The sequence below is a fragment of the Halyomorpha halys genome, unplaced genomic scaffold (assembly GCF_000696795.3).
Source record: "Halyomorpha halys isolate HHAL.00 unplaced genomic scaffold, Hhal_1.1 Scaffold994.1, whole genome shotgun sequence".
In the NCBI taxonomy this organism is placed as follows: Eukaryota; Metazoa; Arthropoda; class Insecta; order Hemiptera; family Pentatomidae; genus Halyomorpha; species Halyomorpha halys.
Window position 1 is genome coordinate 202,459 of NW_027115041.1, and position 19,826 is coordinate 222,284.

Sequence of the window (19,826 nt, forward strand, 5' to 3'; positions counted from 1 at the left end):
AATCTTTCTTTATTCTGACCAGTTCAAACTGAGCATTCAAAGTGAAAAGAGACACTTCAAAATATCCAAAAGCCCCAAGACAAAGTCTTCTAAAATAAGTGGATGGATAGAAAACTGTCCAAAGTTGAAATATGACAGTGGGGCTGTATTTTGCATGGCCTGTGAAAAAAACCATTGGTTGTGATATAAAATCATGAATCACATCATAAAATGACAGAAAATTCCAAATTGCTACAACTAAGAGAACCCACTTACTTACTTTAACTTGAGTAATATATGTATGTATATTTATGTTTTGTTATTTTTCCTCTTAGGCTTGTATAAAGAATTGGTTGATATAAGGCAAATAATTATCAATTAATAAATAACAAGAATTTTGTTCCAATTTATGCTTTTTCATAATACCTTTATATAAAATTTAACTTAATTTTTTTCTGTAAATTCTTACATAAATAAATAAATCAAGTTATTCTAGAAGAAGAAGAGCTTGAAAACCTATTATAAGATTCCAAAATATGATCTCAAAATTATTTTGGGGGACTTAAATGGAAAAATCGGTAGAGAAAAGAATCTGGGGAGATCAGTGGGAAACTACAGATGTCACAAAACTACTGACGATAATGAATCATGTTATAATAGAAAGGAGACTTCAAAGTGATATTGAAGATGTGAAAAGCTGCAGAGGAGCTGAAGTAGGTAGTCATAATTTCTTGTTCTTGGTAAAGGTGAAGTAATCTAGGAAGAGAAGGAAAACATTCTAAGGGCTGCTAAAGAAATTATAGGAGAAGAAGAAAGGAATAAGAATAGCCACTAGTTTGTCCAGGAGTGCCTAAATTCTGTGGATGAAAAGAAAAAGGCTTACATGAGGATGATTCAGAGAAGAACCAGGTTAGCAACAGAAAAAATATGTAAAACCAAAGAAAGAACCAAAAACTATGCTGAGGTAAAAAGAGGAAAAAAGAGAAAGAAGATCTAACGCCAGTAAATAGTAGAAACTTCTACTAAAGGCTGAAGATGCTTAGAAAAGGATTCCAACCACGTACATCATTCTGCATAGACAGAGATGGAACTATACTGGGTGATAGAGAAGAAATCACTGAAAGATGGAGAAGTCATTTCAGCAAACTACTCTACCCCAACCTGGAAAACTTTCAAGAAATTCCAAAAATAATAGAGGGTGATGTGGATCTAGAACCGCCAGACCCAGAGGAAGTAGAATACATTTTAAATAAGTTAAAGAATAATAAAGTGCCTGGATTTGATGAGATCCCTGCTGAGATGCTTAAATATGGAGGAGAGAGGCTGTATCGGGAGATTTTTAATCTCATTCTGGAAATCTGAAGAAATGCCCAATGAATAGCACAAGGCGGTCATTGTTCTGATACACGAAAAGGGCAATAAACTAGAATGTTAAAATTGCAGGGAAATTACATTACTCTGTATGATATTTAAAGTGTTATCTGTCCTGTTATTGAAAAGGTTAATGAAAACATCAGAAGAACTTATAGGTGAGTATCAAAGTGGATTCGCCCTGGGAGATCAACTATTGACCATATATTCATAATCAGGATCATGGTAGAGAAGTGCAATGAGTGGAATGTTGATTTACACCATGTTTATAGATTATAAGCAGGCATATGATAGTTTAGAAAGAAATGAGATCTATAAACACTAAAAGATTCTATAAATTCTCTGTCCTATAAAACTCCATTAGGGTGTTGAGGATGACCCTACAAAATAGTAGAGGTGTAGTACAGGTTCAGGGGGAAATTTCCAAAGACTTTGGCACTTAAAAAAGGGGTCAAACAGGATCCATTATCCCTACTGTTATTGAACATGGTGCTTGAGAGCATTATGAGGGCAGCTAAAATAAAGGACAAAGGGTTTATATATAGCAATATGACTCAATGCCTAGCATATTCCAACGATGTGTTCATAACAGAAAAGAGTAAAGATTCGCTCTTAAAGACAGTTATGGAATGCGAAGAGGCAGCTAGAAAGGTAGGGCTCATAATGAACGAAAGCAAAACAAAATATATGATATCATCGAGGAAAGGGGCGGCAAGTGGATGTCTTATGAGGAGGAATTAGGTTTGAAAGTGTGGATAAGCTTAAATATCTTGGTAAAATTTTAACCATAACAAGACGATAACAAGATAGAGGAGAAATAAAAGACAAGAATCGTGAATGGAAATAAATGTTACTGGTCTCTCCGAAAGGTATTCCAAAATAGAGAAATACCCTGAACCCTCCAGCTAAGGGTGCATAAAACAATAATACGCCACATTGTCATGTACGGTAGCATGGCATGGGCCCTAACCAAGCAGCAGGAGAGGTTTCTGAGTACATGGGAAAGCCCCTGACCTCTCATCCTCAACCTCAACCTCAACCTCCACGTCATAAATATCCTTCCCATCATCTACCCTTACGGGTAAAATTACCTCCACCGCATCCATTCCCTGTTCTAACAACTGAAACAGCTCCTTATACCCCAGCTCTGCATATATCACGACTAGCCCAACCCTCACTCAGTACTTCCAATCACACAAACCATCCATCCCAAGCTCCTGATCCATATCCTCATAACCAAACTCCAATGGATATAACTTCCATCCTCACATCATTCCTAAAAGATCTTCAAGAGACTATCAAACCCCATTTTTATTAACCTTCTCACAAGAATACTATCTGAAACCCACCTAATTTCCCAAGATGAGCACAAAGCCCCTAGCTGTCGTGTTATGGAATGCTAATGGCTTACAAAATCACCGTGACGAACTCGACTTATTCCTACATGATAAACACATTGACATAGCCCTACTGACTGAAACTCATTTCACTCACAGGACATACTTTTACATACGTGTTATTTATTATTTATTTATTTATTTTTATTTTTTTTTTCATCTATGCCCAATTTGTCAGATTCCTGAGACCGCCGAGCACGTCTTACTTGCCTGTACCGCCTATGAAGCACTGAGAGCCAAGATGATGAGGGAAACAGGATTCTATGTTCTGACTGAGAGCGATCTTCCTGAGCTGATGAAGAAAGAAAACTACCCGCACTACAAGACCTTCGTGTATGGGTGGAAGGAGGCTGTGTGCCCTACTCACTTCTCCCTGGGTAGGAGAGAATAAGCTACACAAGCAAGGTCTCAGAAGGAGAGCAAGATTTATTTTGTAGCAATAGCAAGCTGTGTGCACAGCTATGTAAATGTCTGACATATGCAGCAATGAGTTGTACCAACTGCTACGAACACCCCTATTGCCTAATAGGCAGGATCGGGTGATAAATAAATAAATAATAAACATGGGACAGAAAGATTCAAAGAAGAATATACGGCCCAACCAAAGAAGGAAGTCATTACCGCATAAAAACCAATGCAGAAATTAAGGACCTTTAAAGAGGAACCTAATATAGTTTCTTCCAACAAAAAGGGGAGAATAAGATGGATGGGCCATATTCATCGCATGTATCACAAGAGACTCCCAAAACAAATTATAGAAGGACTTCCAAAAGGAAAAAGGGGGGAGAGGTAGGCCTATATTATGATGGATGGGCGATGTGAAGGAAGACTTGAAGTCTCTGGGTGTGAGACATTGGAGAGAAGTGGCAGGGGACCATGATGAATGGAGGAAAATTGTTGGGGCCAAGGACCTTCAAGGGCCATAGCACCGGAGAAAAAAAATTCTAGAGTACCTTGCTGAAAAATTATTATCTTGCATGGTTTTTACATTTTTTATAGTTTTTAATGCACAATTTTGTATGTATTTGTATTGTTAATTTTTTTGCAAATTCAAAATGTTTGGTGCATGTTTTCAGATTTTACTGCAGAAAAAATCATACTCTAGTAATCCCTGTTCCTATGTGATTAATAATGTGTATTTATTCATCTATAATTATTAGTTATTAATCTGTAATAACACTATCTTACTACTTAAAAAATGGGGATTTTCAGAAAACATAAAATGCTTGTCTATGTGTTGATAATGTCTCTAATATTCTCACTAGTCATGGTTGTTAGAAATTTCTTGAGATTTATATATTCCAAGTCAAGAACTTTTTCTCATGAAAATATTTTGCCTTTTGAGATTTCTTTAGTGAATTAAGTATTTATTTATAAAATTATATTGAGATATCTTAATTTTTTGTTTTAGAAATCTACTGATCCGGCTAGTGATATCCTGCGTGATGTTTTTACATATAAGCAATACAGGTAAATAAGATATTTTATGTTAGATTTAATAACTTAGTGTATTTGTTTGATAAAGAGAGTGAATAGCAACTGAATTTTGACTCAGTTTCTTATTAACATAAACTTACCTTCCATTCTTTTTCTTCTAACTGCTTATTTCAACAATTTGTTGCATTTAATAATAAATTGACAAAACATTTTATATAGATTTAATGCAATAATATTTATTATAGAGGCTTAATAATGCTGGAAAGATACTTTGTTACTAGCATGGTAAAAGTGAATGACCAGTTAAATAGTTGGAGACTCAAATTAATATTATAGTTTTATTTCATACAGCAATTTACTGTTTTTTTTCATAACAAAGTAGTTAATTAATTTTTTTATTATATTTATTTTGAAGTTTATTTCTTTACAAATAAGAATCCATTCTTGTCCTTGGCAAATGGAATTATGGTATACTTTACTTGCAGGATTGTTTATTTTGTTCTCTTGTCACGAACTGTGATAGTGCTATTATGATTTAACAATCATTATTAATGACCAAAATGAGTGTTTCAAAACAGTATTCAGTTATATTGAATTCAGTTACTTGAATGATATAACTCGTAGAAACTCAGTTTAAAGACCTTGTAATTTTGAATTGTTCAAAACTCTTTTAATTATTTATTTGAATAAATTCTGTTCATTGACTGTCCTACCTGGCCTAAGTTGTCAAATAGATGACTTAATTATTAAACGTATTTGTCTCAAAATAAATCATAAACTAATTATTGGGAAGCTAATTTATAATAAAAATTTAAAATAATTTTTAGGATCATCGACTGGGTGAAAAACCTGGATAGAATCCAGGTTAAAAAGGATTGAGGAGAATTTTTTGTTTTATCCAATTATGATGTTATGGTATAAGGTATGCCTCAGATCTTTTTCTGTGTGTTCAGATCTTATCTGGTCCCTTTACCACTCTTGCCTCATCTTACCTGTCAATCCAACCTGATATAACTGATTGCAAAACTTTCATGCATGATTTTTGTAAATAGTGTCCAAGATTAATTTAAGTTTCGTTGATTATGTATTTAACATGGGTTCAAAGAAGAGGTGTTTTGGTGTTACATTGACTTGATCATTTAATCACAAGTTATTGTAGCTAATTATTTTTATACTATTATTGTTATTTTATTATTTAATTTTATAATTTTAACAAGAAATATCTATTAGTATTGTATTAGTGTCTGAAGGACTGTTAAGTAAAACTTAAAACATTTTTACAGATTTTATCACTGATTCTAATTTTAATTTTTAATTTTCATTATATTACAAAAAACATTCCAATTTTTTAAAAATATTTATAATGGATTATAAATAAAACTTCCTTCATGGTGTTCGTTGTGCCTCATACAACATTAGAACATTAACGTCTGGAATCTGGAGAATGTTTTGATGTTTAGGTCAGGAACAGAACTCATCTTCTCTTATGGGAATAATTGAGTAGCTGCTTGATAAATAAGTTGTGATCTGCAGTTAAAAACCAAAATAAAGATTATAAAGATCCATGTTTGATTTACCAGAATGATAATTAGTTATTCAATTGGTTAGAATATCCTTCCTTTAATTGTACCATCTATCTGGGAGTTAAAATAACATACTAATTTGATATCGTTCATAAGATGTCCATTTATAGATTTTATTTTTTTGTTAATGTCCATGTAATGATTCTTGTAAAAGTACTAGATATAGAACTTCTACTTCAGTTTACTATTCTGAGAAAACTAAGTGCAACTATTATTATTCTTAGCAGGCTGAACTTCTATTCTTTTACTATAGTATTGCTGCTTATTTAATATGAAATCTATAGAATAATTTTTTACATTACCTGCAAGTAATATGGCAAAAGGTAATTATATAAAAAACGTAAAAAAAAAAAAAAAAACATTTTCTATAATAACAAAACAATAAATTTGTACAAATCATGTTTCTTAATTCAAATCATATACACACTTATCACCTATAATTAAAAAATATTTACACAGGTACCTATATGTAATATATGTACTTGGATTACAAAAGCTATCATGATATTAAAAATAAATATTAATTATAAAACATTCAATATGAAACACATATTTGCAAAATTTTCTTTCTGATCATTTGAATATACTTACATTTCTAGGTGGGACTACATTTAGTACATAAATATAAACAATAGACATTGTAAAATTAATGTTCTATTGAATAATCTTAATTAATACCACAAATTCATTTGGGAAAGAAGTGTTGATATTTCCTGCTATCAGTTTTTTTTTCTCTACTGTTTATTAGTCATACCTGAAAGTTCTTCTGATCGTTCTCCATAGGTAGTAATGCCTGTTATTGGGATTTGAATGGGCATCGTGGTTATGATGGTTGCTGTATACGTGTTGGTGTTTGGTTAATACTGGACTCAAGCTTTGCTGGCTTGCCATGAAATCCTCATTCTGTAGATGTTCACACATGAGATCCTGTTTTGCTCTGAGTAAAGATCTTCTCTGTCGGACACGACATGAAATAAGTAATGAAAGGAAACCAAAGGTTGCCATAGCGAGTATTATTCCACTGATAATTATTGCTGATTTGACTCCAACAGGTATTTTCCTAAAGCTTCCAAAGCTGTCTTTCTTTGCTCCATCTCCACTTGTGTGACCATGCTTTTTATTTGCCCGTGTTTCTATCTCATCAACTATGTATATATCATTTACATTATTATCAAGTGGCTTGTTTAAGATATGACTTACTGGTATTTCTTCATAATTACCTCTCACTGACACTGGTCTGAATTTAGGATTCGGTATTACTCTCCAAGTTGGCTTTTCTTCTTTCTTAGCTAAGATTGAGGTTGTAGTTGTAAACTCAGGCATGCTTTCAAACAATCGTGGCTCCCTACTTTCTCTTGTGCTTACGCTTGTTGACTCAACTAGTACTTCGTTTTCAATTTTCCGTCTGTGATTTTCTGTATCATCAGTGATAAATTTGGGGAATGATTTCACTACTTCTTCTGAAGGAAATATGATGTTTAATGTCTCTTTTGGAGTTGTTGATGATGTTGAAGTTGACGTTACTGTTGTTCTTAATATCGAAGTTGTAATTCTGGTTGAATTTTCTTCAATATTTTTTTTCTGTGGAAAAATTTCGAACAAATGAAACTGACTTGAACCTTTCTCCCTGTGTTCAAGAAGTTGAGCTAAAGTCATATTTCTGGATTCGAGTAGTTTTGATAAATAATCCTTCCCACTTTTAGTTTTTAATAATTCTAGGATATAGTCATTGAAGTTTGTTAAATTAAGTGTTTTTAAATCTAAATTATCTATCATTTTTTCAAATTCTTCCTCCATAGACTTATTTTTAATTAATGCTAAACTAGTTGTTGGGCTTTCTGTTTGATTTATTTCAATGTTTTCTGTGACTGCGTTTGTTGTTATTTCTAATACTTTGCTTTTATTTATGAAAGGCTTTGGAATTATTTTAGGATAATTCGGTTCTTCTCCTTCAAAAGTATCATTTTCTGCACTATCATTTTGTTCTTGTTTCTTTTCTGCTTTCCTCATTTCTTCTATTAGTTTTTCTGGTTGTATAATTTCTGTTGTTATTATGTATGGTTCAGAAAATGAGTGAAGTTTTGTTGTCATTTTATTTTTATCTGTTATGTTAACTGTGTTAACATTCAGTTGTTCCGTGTAATCTGTTTTAACCTGCTCATTTGGAATATCAGAAGTATTTGTTTTGCTGTTAGGACTTAATCTCCTTATTACAGCTGATGTAACAGGTAGCATTCGTCTTGAATTCGAAAATAATTTCTTGCGATCAAATATTTTGTTCCCATATGCCGTAGGTTTTTCTATATTTATTTCATCTTTATCTGTTCTTACTGTATTACTAATTAGTTTTCTATCCTGAAGATCTTTATTTGAGAGCTGCTTTGTAGTTTGAAATTCTTTGATACTTGCTTCAGTTATAGGTATCTTTTCTTCAGTTAAATTTTCATTTATATTTGGATTAATTTTTGGTAAGGATGTAGTTGTTTCCATGTCGTCATTATCTTCATTTCTTATTGATTCATAAGGAATTTCAGTTGGTACTATTTCTTCTCGGATTTCTGGTCTTATTTTCTTTCTCCCTCCTTTTCTTCTACGTCTCAATGGCTTTTGGGGGCTGTTTTCATCTTGATATCTCCTGTATGGTCTTCTTCTCCTTTTTCCTGGTCTGCGCCGAGGATATTCCACAGTGACACTTTCACTATCTAACTCACTTCTTCCATAGTAGTTGTCTGGGCTTTGCTCAGGGCTGTTTGTCCTATCAATTTCATCTACTTGATGTGTTCTTTGCCTTTTTCGTAACCTACGCCTCCTTTTTCCTCGAGGTCTACGAATAATTTCTTCTTCGGCTTTATCTTCTTCTTTGTATGCATCTTGTGAATTTTCTTCAGGCCATGTCTGGAAAAAGAATTCCATATCATCAACAAAACAGGATTTAATTTTAGGCTAACAAAATAGGATTTAATTTTAAGTTTGATTAAAGTATGTGCTTAGGAGATTTGTATTAATAAAAATAAACAATAAAAAAGAAACTTTTTGATAAAAAAAAAAAAAAACTTTTTATGAAGCATCTTATATGAAAAGCTAATAAAAAAAAAAGATTGATTTATCTAGATAATTCATTTATGTTGGCTTACTATCAAAACCTCCCAAGTTGGAAATATTTCTTAATCTTTATATCTTCTAGAAAAATTGTTCTCAGTTTTTCTTTTATTTGATTTCCCAGTTTCTTTGTTAATTTTTTTTATTTATTTAGTAGGCACTTGACATGTTGTCTGTGACGCACAGTGGAAGTTTCTTTGGTGATGTCATGCATGTATGTAACTGTCTTAATTGATGTCAGTTAATTGCATAATTATATGCAATTATTTTCAACATTTACTCTGTAACTAGTATTAAACTAAAACTAACAATGCTTAAATTGCATTAAACTTTCAACAAAACAAAAATCTTTTTATTTAAAATTATTTCCTTTGCTTTTCAAGTGGTAAATTTTATCATGATTTCTGGCTGAAGACCTAATAATGCAAAACATCTGTAATAAATAGAGTTTGATCTCTCCATAATTTGGTTTAAAAAAAGTTTTTAACCATAGCCTAAAAATAATTTAATATTAGTAATTTATTTGCATTAGATATACCTGACTTGAAGCTATGTCTGTTTCTTGGCTGGCATTTTGATGAGACACTTGACAAGAATAGAGTATCATCAGTGTAAGGAGGATGAAATGTATGCTTTTCATTCTGGGGGAAAAAATATTTATATATATATTATTAATAATTTGATGATTATTTATGTATAATGAAATATAATTGCATGATAAATATAATTTTATATGATCAGTTTCATTAATAATTTGATGATCATTTATTTATATATTTGTGACAATTAACTGTTCAAATATCATCAATGAAAGATTACTCAATTATCTTGAAACCCTATTAGAAATAAATGATAAAATATTATAAAGCCAAAGTTTTTAACTTGCCTACAATAACATTATATCATCCCTGTTACAGTCAATCCAATGATAACTCAATGTTTTAAAAGAATGACTAAACAACTACTAAATTTCTTTATATTACGTAGTTCAAGTTGAAATCAATTTGGGTCTTATGACTTTATAGGTTATATATTTTAGAAGCTTCAAGTTGCAGAGGTAATATTTTTATTAACATTAAAAAACAAAACAAATAAAACTGCTATAAGTTTTGTTTGTTTATTGAAAGCCAGTATTATAAATTACTCTTTGATGAAATTAGTTAATTTCATATTTTCATCTCATTAATGATCTTTTCCTCCTTTAACCAGCCACTGTTCCTCCAGGAAAGTTCTATTTTCTATTATATTACTTTTTATTTATGATAGTGTTTCTCTGTCTTATGTGTTTTCCCATTATCATTGTCTTAAATTTTTATTGATTCATTTTGGTTCCTTGTTTATTTTTAAGTTAACTCTATGACCATGTCAAGAAATGTTAAATTACTTGAATTTCATTTTTTATGCTATTTGTCCTTGAGCTAGTTCCTTTGTGTTGATGACATTCATCCTTTATTATTTAAGTGGTCATTTCTGTCAGGAGCAGAAATTATTTAAAGTTTTGTTAAGAATGCTAACATTATTATAGCTTTAGAAACCCTCTCTCAGTAGGCAAGAAAATCTGTAAGATCTTCTTGTTAGTTGATAACGGAGTGGTCCGAATCAATGAATTACATCAACCCTCCAACAATCTTCTTTGAGACGTATGTGTGAAAAGGAATAATAAATTGAATATATTGATGATTTCAAAATCTTAAGTAGCAGAACAAAAGTTTAATTTGTACTAATACGATTTATCACAATTAAAAAAAAATCACTAGAATTATGACATAATGGTTTATGGTTTCTGTAATAATTTATAATGATTGATATTAATGTACATGTCTGTGACTGTTTTAAAACTGAAAAAGAAGAGTTGGATTTATTTTTGTAACGTAATTTTTTGTAGGCTTTATTATAATTCAAGTACACTCTGCACATTCCTATCTTGATGAATCCTATTATCAAGTTCCAAAAATCATCTTGGGGTGACCTGTGACTTTGGTGCTAAATCTATAAACTCCAAGTAGTCTCCAAAAAAAGCAATGGAAGATAAATGACAGATGAACAGATTTTTCTTTAATCGATTTTTGGATTCTATTGAATGAGGGGAGGGGGATATCAGTGGCATGGCACTGTGATACTAACTTCAAGAACCCGGGTTCAAATCAAGCTCTTGCAAATAATTATTCTAAATTTAATAATCTTTTTACTGGAAGAGTCTTATCTCCTAAAATGTATGACTAATAACAAGTTTTACTCATTAAATGACATTAATATTATAATATATTAGCAAGAATGACAATAAGGAGAAAATTATATGTCATATATAGGTTTTTGTTATCAAGTAAATAGTTTATAAATAGTTGTTTGAGTGTATATGATATATTAGTGTTGTTGTAAGCGCATGTTTATGGTTTTGTTGAATTTGTTTTTTGGCAGCCTGAAGATGGGGGAAATCTCCCGAAACGTTATTGATGATATGAAATAAACTATTGTATTTTAATAAGGAAGAATTTGTGTCATTCACTAAATCCAGTCAAATAATTATTTATTCTGTTACTATAACAGTCAATCATGTGGGTTCAGGAAGCCCTCTGGGGTCCACCACTCCCCTTTATTGAGGAAAAATCTGGTAGCTGAGCGTGATCATGAACAAATTTCTTCCTTGTACAACCATTGTTCAAGAAACAGTACTTCTTTAGAAAGTAATGAACTCCTAGAGAATAAAAATCACTATTTCAGATTTCTTGATGTACTTAAATATAATCCTTATCACTTTTCCTATTATTTATATTCTGTTCCCTGCACGTTATTTGTTTAACTTTAGTAATCGTTTATTACAGGAGTCTGATCAAGAAATTATAATCTCATAACCAGAAAGATTAAATAAAAGAAAATTAATTTTAAATCAACTCATTAATAAAACTTAATTTATTCGGTTATTTTGTATTTTAGAGAACTTAAAAAAATTAAATATATGGACAATTACAGTCATAATTGTTTTTTTTTCTATTTAAAAAAAATATTTTTTTTCAAATAGTAGTTTAGTTAGTAGTTTAAACTTTCATTTTTTTGTCATTTTGCGAATTTTAAGCGAACACGTATTCTATTTGGCCCGAAAACGAGATTTCTTATGCTTTCTAATTGGTCTATTTCATTACGATACTCCGATGGACTGTGGCTGGGAAATGGCCCTTAATGGATTCTATCAGGAACCCATCACGAAGAACAATGCTATCAGTAGTGGAAGAAAGGTTTTAGTTCTTCCGATAGCTGCCTTCACTTTCTCTCTGGGTTTGTTTTAATGCCTCTTCTTCTTTATTAGGTTTCCTTCACTGCTGCACCGTGATTCGCTTTGTACTATTTCATTGTGTAGTACTGTATTGTATTAATCATTCAAATTGTTTTAAAATATGTCTAGCTCCTAGTAAGCTCTTAATAATCATCTTAACGGCTGGAAAAAGTTGCCTTGAGGTACCCCTATACGGTCAACCGGAATGATAGGTTTAAGAAGTACATTCAGATTGATCACGAAAGGATAAGTGATAGCGAATGGTATCAAAATATTTTAATATAAGAAATTAATTAGTAATTATGTATAATATAAGAAAACTATTTATTGTAAACCGAAGAATAAATATTTTCCTTCGACTATTTTGATACCTTTGTTGACTGCCAGCAGGACGATCTTCCTACAATTTAAATGATTTTTGGAAGATTGCTGACTGACCGTGTGTATTATACATAAAGTATATGTTTTGGGGGAAGTCAAAGTCAGAGTGACTGATCTCATCAATTTACTATTTGAGTTTTATTTGACCGCACCCGGACCAAATTCCATTTATTATATGATTTTAATTTTATTTACAAAAAATATATGGATAGTTTCGCGTAGTTATTTGTCTTAAGTTGAGGAATTTCGTTTTCAATTGTCTTAATGATTAGTTCTGCTCGATTTGTTGATAGTTGTCATAATTCTTGTCCCTATTTTGAACGCTAGATTGGTTGCTTTAAACCAATCTATTTGTATTAGTCAACGGATAGGGCTTTCGCAACTAACCGTTCCTTCGTTAGTTGTAAACGAAAGAAACTAAATCTGCAACAAATTAGGAATAGTACAAGAGCCCAAGAGGAGAAAAAAGGCAGTTATCTCACCCCAATTTTTGATTACTTTAATGAAAACTATGTATAATTAATAGTCAAAATTGATGAGTCTGCCAAGTATAGATAGGGGGAATAACAAATAGCGCCTGTTTCAAAGCGATAAAAAAAAATTTTTTTTGATTCGGAGCTCAATATCTTAAACAGTAGGAACAACACAAGAAAACCTAAGAGAACGTCATTTAAAGAAGAGTAAATTTGCTAAAATATGAGCCCTAATAGAGTTATTTACGGTAAATAGTTTTCGAGATATAGCTTTTTAAAAAGCAAAATTTCATAAAAATGTTGTATGAGACGTACTAAAAGACCAGTAGTTAGTGAATTTATTTTGAAAAATTCATATCTCAAAAACCATTTGACGTACAGATGTCTTTTAGCACTCAAATTAAAGCTAGTTTAATGAGCTATAATGTAGTTTATTATTTTTATCTTCGTAGGAGTAATAGTTTTCATGATATTTGCTAATATAAAATGATTTATAGTTGTTCGGACAAATTTTCATTTGCCAAATTTATATTCATATGTGAAGATCATAAAAACTACTACCCCTACGAAGATAAGTGTCATAAACTACCTTATAGTAAGTTAAATTTCCTTTATTTTGAGTGTTGGCAGACATATGTGCGTCTTATGGATCTAGAGATATATTTTTCAAAAATACGAACAACTAGAAATTAACATTTTGTGAGTTTATTTTGCCAAATATCATCATAAAAACTATTACTCCTACAAAGATAAACATAATTAACTATTTTATAGTAAATTTAACTAGCTTTAATTTGAGCGCTGGCAGACATCAGTACGGCCAATGGTTTCTGAAATGAAGTTTTTAATAAATCAAATTTATTGTCCGCACAACTATAAATCAATTTATTTTATTAAATATCATGAAAACTACTATTCCTACGAAGGAAAAGGTCTAAACTTCTTTATAGTCCATTTAACTAGCTTTAATTTGAGTGCTAGTAGACATCTGTACGTCACATAGTTCCTGAGATATAGATTTCTCAAAATAAATTAACTAACAACTAATTTTCCAGTAGATTTTTAAGAAATTTTGCTTATATCTCGAGAACTATTGGACGTAAATAGCTCTTTTAGGGCTAATATTTCAGCAAATTTACTCTTCTTTAAATAATCTTCTCTTAGATTTTCTAGTGTCGTTGCTAGTTTTTAAGATATAGGCTCCGAATGAAAGATCAATAGTTTTTTAAGGTTTTGAAACAGTCGCCATTTTTTAATCCCCCTACCTATACTTGGCAGACTCATCAATTTTGACTAGTAATTATACATAGTTTTTATTCAAGTAATCAAAAATTGGGGTGAGTTAACTGCCTTTTTTTCTTCCCGGCTCTTGTACTAGAAGAACTTTTGGATAACATTGAAGAATTTTTGAACCTTTTGATTTTTAGATAACTTCTATGCAATTAGCATATATATTAATAAATAATTAAATGCAAGGAGCATATTTCTCAATATATGGTATGGGTATATCTCAGTATCGAGTACTTTCCTGCATTGTTTTCCCAGTGTTTTACCGAACAGGTTTTAAAATTGCCCCGTTCATCAAAAGAGTGAGAATGGACGCTTTACCAACTGACAGTAGGTGTTGGATAACTCCATCTCAGTTTGCTAAATACGGTGGTGAGAGAACTATCCCATCAGCTGTGGGAACTGTCGTCATATAAACGTTCTCTCAAAACTTGTTCAATGTTTTTTGATTTCTCAATAACGACGCAATGGTTGCTCTATAAGATACAATTAATTCTTGGTTGTTTCGAAATTCTATTAGCTAAGTCGTTAAAATATATCTTAAAATATCGTGAATAGATCTCGAGCATACCAAATGTAAGGGATTCAGTTTCTCTTTTGATTCTTATTTTGGGCCACAATTGAGCGTAAAATCCATGATAACAGCCCTAAAAGTAATGCATTAGAAAGGAAAAGGGGCAGATCTCTACGGGCACTTACCTCTTTCCTATGCTAAATATTCATCGTGAAAATAACTGTTGTATTGCGCCATCAAGACTAATAAAGAGCTATTCCATGCCTTTATTGTATTTTATCCCTCAAAACGTCTATTTTCATCTAAAACTGATATTTGAAATTTGACACGATAGCTATACTACCTCTTATTATATATTGGTAAGAAAGTAATAGGTAAAAGGCTTTGATTTTGTTAATTAAACCCCTGTTACATTCTACTTACACACAATTTTCAAAATAACTTTTACATTTCTTACAGGATTTGCTAATGTTATGTATAAAAATAAATATTTGTTTGTTGGTAATTTATGCGGTGCCATAACGTTCATCGAACTGTGGTGAAGCTTTTTCCTAAAAATGTTCAGGATTTTCCCGGGAAAGTTATAGTACAAGAGCCCAAGAGGAGAAAAAGGCAGTTATCTCACCCCAATTTTTGATTACTTTAATGAAAACTATGTATAATTACTAGTCAAAATTGATGAGTCTGTCCAGTATATGTAGGGGGAATAAAAAATGGCGGCATTATCAAAACGATAAAAGACATTAATTGTTCATTCTGAGCTCTATGTCTTAAAAAGTAGCAACAACACAAGAAAACCTAAGAGTACGTCTTTTAAAGAAGAGTAAATGAGCTAAAATATGACCCCAATAGAGTTATTTACGTTTAATAGTTCTCGAGATATAGCTTTTTAAAAAGCAACGTTTCATAAAAATATTGTACAGAATGTATTGAAAGTAGTTAGTGAATTTATTTTAAGAAATCTATATCTCAAAAACCATTCGACGTACAGATGTCTATTAGCACTCAAATTAAAGCTAGTTTAATGGGCTATAAAGTTGTAGAAGAAGTTTATCTTCGCAAGAGTAGTAGTTTTCATGATATTTGCCAAAATAAATTGATTTATATTTGTTCGGACAAATTTTCATGTGCCAAATTTATTTTTATATGCGAATATCTTAAAACTACTACCCCTACGAAAGTACGTGTCATAAACTACTTTATAGTAAGTTAAATTTCCTTTATTTTGAGTACTGGCAGACATATGTACGTCTTATGGTTCTAGACATATATGTTTCCAAAAATCAAACATTTTTCTGGTTGAAAATTTTCTGAACAACTAGAAATTAAAATTTTGTGAATTCATTTTGTCAAATATCATAAAAACTACTACTCATACAATGATATAGGCTATAAAGTATTTTATGGTAAATTTAACTAGCTTTAATTTAAATGCTGACTAACATCTTAGTCTTATGGTCTCTGAAATAAAGTTTTTCATAAATCAAATTTATTGTCTAAACAACTATAACTCAATATATTTGAGCAAATATCAAGAAAACTACCATTCGTATGAAGATAAAGGTCATAAATTGCTTTATAGTACATTAAACTAGCTTTAATTTGAGTGCTAATAGATAGCTATACGTCACATAGTTCCTGTTTTCTCAATAAGTATTGTTTATAATTTTAAAGATATAGAGCTCCGAATGAAACCTTAATTTTTTTTTAAAAATTTTGAAATAGCCGCCATTTTTTGTTTCTCCTACCTATACCTGCCAGACCATAAATTTTGACTAGCAATTATACATAGTTAATGTAAAGTAATCAAAAATTAGGGTGAAATATCTACCTTTTTTTCTTCCCCACTCTTGTACTATTATAGGCTATTCTGGCTAAAAATTAAGGCGTAAAACCTACCGGTCATCAACGCCAGTATTTTATTCATTTATATGTATATATTTAATTTTAAGTATATATATTAAAAATAAATAATAAAATAAAATATAATAATACTATTAAAAAAATAAATAATTACAAAAATAAATATATATATATTTACAAATAGTCCTTGTTTTTTTCAAAAAAGACATGATCTTATCTAAATATGTTTCCCCATTTCCCAAGGCCTCTGATATATTTGAAGGTATACGCAGTTAATTTATTCTTCTTGTGTAAAAAACACACTCTTCGAAGATTTATGTTTAGTCTATTATTACATTTTTTGTAATTAAATTTTTGTTTAGTCTATTATTACATTATCTGGGTGGATTCTCCTTTGTAATTAAGTGAAGGTGTGTGCCCCAGTCTTAGGCTGTCAATACAACCTCCTCTCTGCGGTGGCCGCGACTGGAGCTGCTCCATGCCTTGACATTTTTCTTAATCGCCTTCAATGTATTTGGTGGGCTGCTGTCCCATTGAACATCCACTCCTCCCCTCTTAGTGGCCGTGCAAGCTCCGACGATGTTAAGAAAGTTTTACCGCGTGCCGGAAGGGATAGGCTATTCTGATTTCTCCGGCAAAAAAAAAGTTATTAACAAAATTTAGCATTTTTGGTGCGTAGCTCAGAAAGTATAAATTGTTTTTCATGTTTATTTTTTTGCTAATGGATTTGTCTCTTCCTGAATTATAAAAAAAAAATATTACTGATTTTATTAAATGATTTTTTATTTATTAAAATTAAAAAAAAAAGAAAGACATAATGAGCATTTCAGTGAAGTAGGTAAAAAAATGATATTTGAAAAAGCAAATTATATTAGTTTACTGGATCGTCTGAAACGTTCAATGAAATTAAAAATTATAAATTTTTTTAACTTAATTTTTTGCCGGATTTTTTTCTGTTTCTCCCGGTGTCCATGTATGTAGCAATATCGAAGAATGCTAAGATATGTTTAGAAATATTTTAATTTTTTAAAAACTATATTAAATAATTTTTTTATGTTTTCCGCGGTAATTTTACAGATATAATTCAGCATTTCTGAAAATATCTCCTTTTCTCATTCATAACATCCCTCGATATTATTAATTATTATTCTATAATTAATTGATCTATGAACGGTATGTTTATTGACCACTGATTCTATTTCAGTACATCTAAGGATATATACCTTTTATTTCGGTTCCTTTAAGTTCCATTAATTCCATGGCGAAGCCTTAGGCTGCAGCTAGACTATACCACCTTAGCTGGACTCATATCAACACCTTATAATGTCACAAGGCAATTAAAAAGAGAAGACGCACTAAAGTATACATAATAAATTTTTTGTATTATGTATGTCTGAACTAATAATGTTATTACTCTTAATGAAGAGTACAAAAAAAAAAAAAAAAAAAAAAAAAAAAAAATACACCTTTTTCTTACAGTTTCTCTATTGATATCAGCAAGGCTATTTTTTTATAGAGCCTTTTGCATGATGCAATATTTTCATGTTATAGTGATCAAATGTTATTTTAAATGACTCTAAAGTTAGTTCGTTGGTTCATGTTTAATTGTGCAAAACGTAACTAGTCATCAGCGCCATTTATTTATACTTATGTTTATTTTATTGTATTCTTTATCTATTCGATTGTATGATAATAAATTGTGATGCCTTGATAATTGAAATACTAATTCTACTGTCTTATTAGCGTCCCTAAGAGTTTTTTATATATCAGGTACAAGTGGCAATTTTGTTAATAAGAGTTTTTTTTAATCTACTTTAGCCTGAACCAAATTTACCCTTCAGTATTTGCGAAATTGTTAAATTATCAGTAATTAACTATAAATTATTAATAATTCGCGATTTTGTCAATACTGAAGTGAAAATATGGTTCAGGTTGGTAGCAAAAAAATCATATTCACAAAATTTCCACTTGTAACCCTTCGCTCCTCACTTTCTCATTTTATATGGTGGTTCCCTAATTGATAAAAAATATTATAATAATGCCGAATCAGAAAGTGATTCATCAGATTTGCCAAATCGAGTCAGGGATGTATTGATTAAGCGGAATCAAATAGTAAGAGGAATTTGTCAGTTTAAAACAAAACCGAATTTCTGGAGAAATAGGAATAAAAACCAAAAAAGTAAAAATAAAGTAAAATAAAAAATGTGTTTTCGCTTAATGAATATGTAATTTGATTTTGAGGCTGGTTTTAGATTTTGTATACCATTTTTATGGTCCTGATTTTGTGCTTATATTTCATTTCTAGCATTCCATTGTCTTGCTAAAAATATCCTAGTGGCTCTAAAATGATTTCTGTGTATGGAAATTTGTTTTGACAAAAGAATGTATACACTATTACATATTTTCTCAACATCACAGCTAATACAACTGTAATTAACATTTAGAATAAAATTAACTAATTATCATGCATCATTAATGATTGATCCAAAGAATGATGTATTACTTTTCCTTTGTATAATATTGCTATTTTATTTATTGAATGGAGTGTAAACTCATTAATTTGTTTTCAACAAATTCATTTTGCTTACTTTATATATTTTTTTTCCAGGTACGTCTCACAAAACAACCCTCGTAGTAACAGTAAGTTAATGGTTTAACTTATATGTATTATTATTTTGTAATGACTTCAATTTTATTAAACTGCTTTTAATGTCTAGTTTGTCAGACTTTTTCCTGCCTCGCACAAGTTAGAGTAATATTGTTTTGCCGCCAAATCTGGGCTTATGTTAACTTTTAAAAAGAAGCTTTACATATATGTAACTACTGGTGTCTGTGAGAAATCCAAAATAACGAAATGAACATTATGTATTCCTAATTAATAGTTTTTTGGATACTAATCTTGCACCCTTTATCTTCGATATAGAAATGTTTCATACTGCGGACAATGTTGAACGTGTGAAGATGACTTGGAATCTCCCACCGTATGTAAATGGAATGCGGGTTATTCTTGCTTCATCTGGAATAATTAAGGAAGATAGTTGCGAAAACCAAAGGAATGTTAATGGGGAAACAATACTTTCATATTCCTAACATTGTCGTTGTGTTTTGAGAATTCAGGATAATTGAGAATACTGTTATATTTAATAGACCTTTTGTTATTTGTATTTTTAT

The 19,826-nt window shown here is 30.7% G+C and overlaps 2 protein-coding genes across 3 annotated transcripts in view; one reads left to right on the forward strand and one right to left on the reverse strand.

The window, feature by feature from the left end:
* The window catches only part of Setd3 (SET domain containing 3), a 146,242-nt gene that overhangs the window by 6,638 nt on the left and 119,778 nt on the right, over positions 1-19,826 (forward strand). For both annotated transcript variants that reach the window (XM_014431667.2, XM_014431666.2), the window contains one exon: positions 4,159-4,217. In XM_014431667.2, the coding sequence (XP_014287153.1) occupies positions 4,159-4,217 (59 nt within the window). The remainder of the gene's footprint in view (positions 1-4,158; positions 4,218-19,826) is intronic.
* The window catches only part of LOC106687658 (uncharacterized), a 90,300-nt gene continuing 76,585 nt past the window's right edge, over positions 6,112-19,826 (reverse strand). Inside the window, exons 2-3 of the mRNA XM_014431665.2 lie at positions 9,405-9,507; positions 6,112-8,662 (exon numbers count right to left, since the gene is read on the reverse strand). Coding sequence (XP_014287151.1) covers positions 6,512-8,662; positions 9,405-9,506 — 2,253 coding nt within the window. The 5' untranslated portion in view covers position 9,507 and the 3' untranslated portion in view covers positions 6,112-6,511. The remainder of the gene's footprint in view (positions 8,663-9,404; positions 9,508-19,826) is intronic.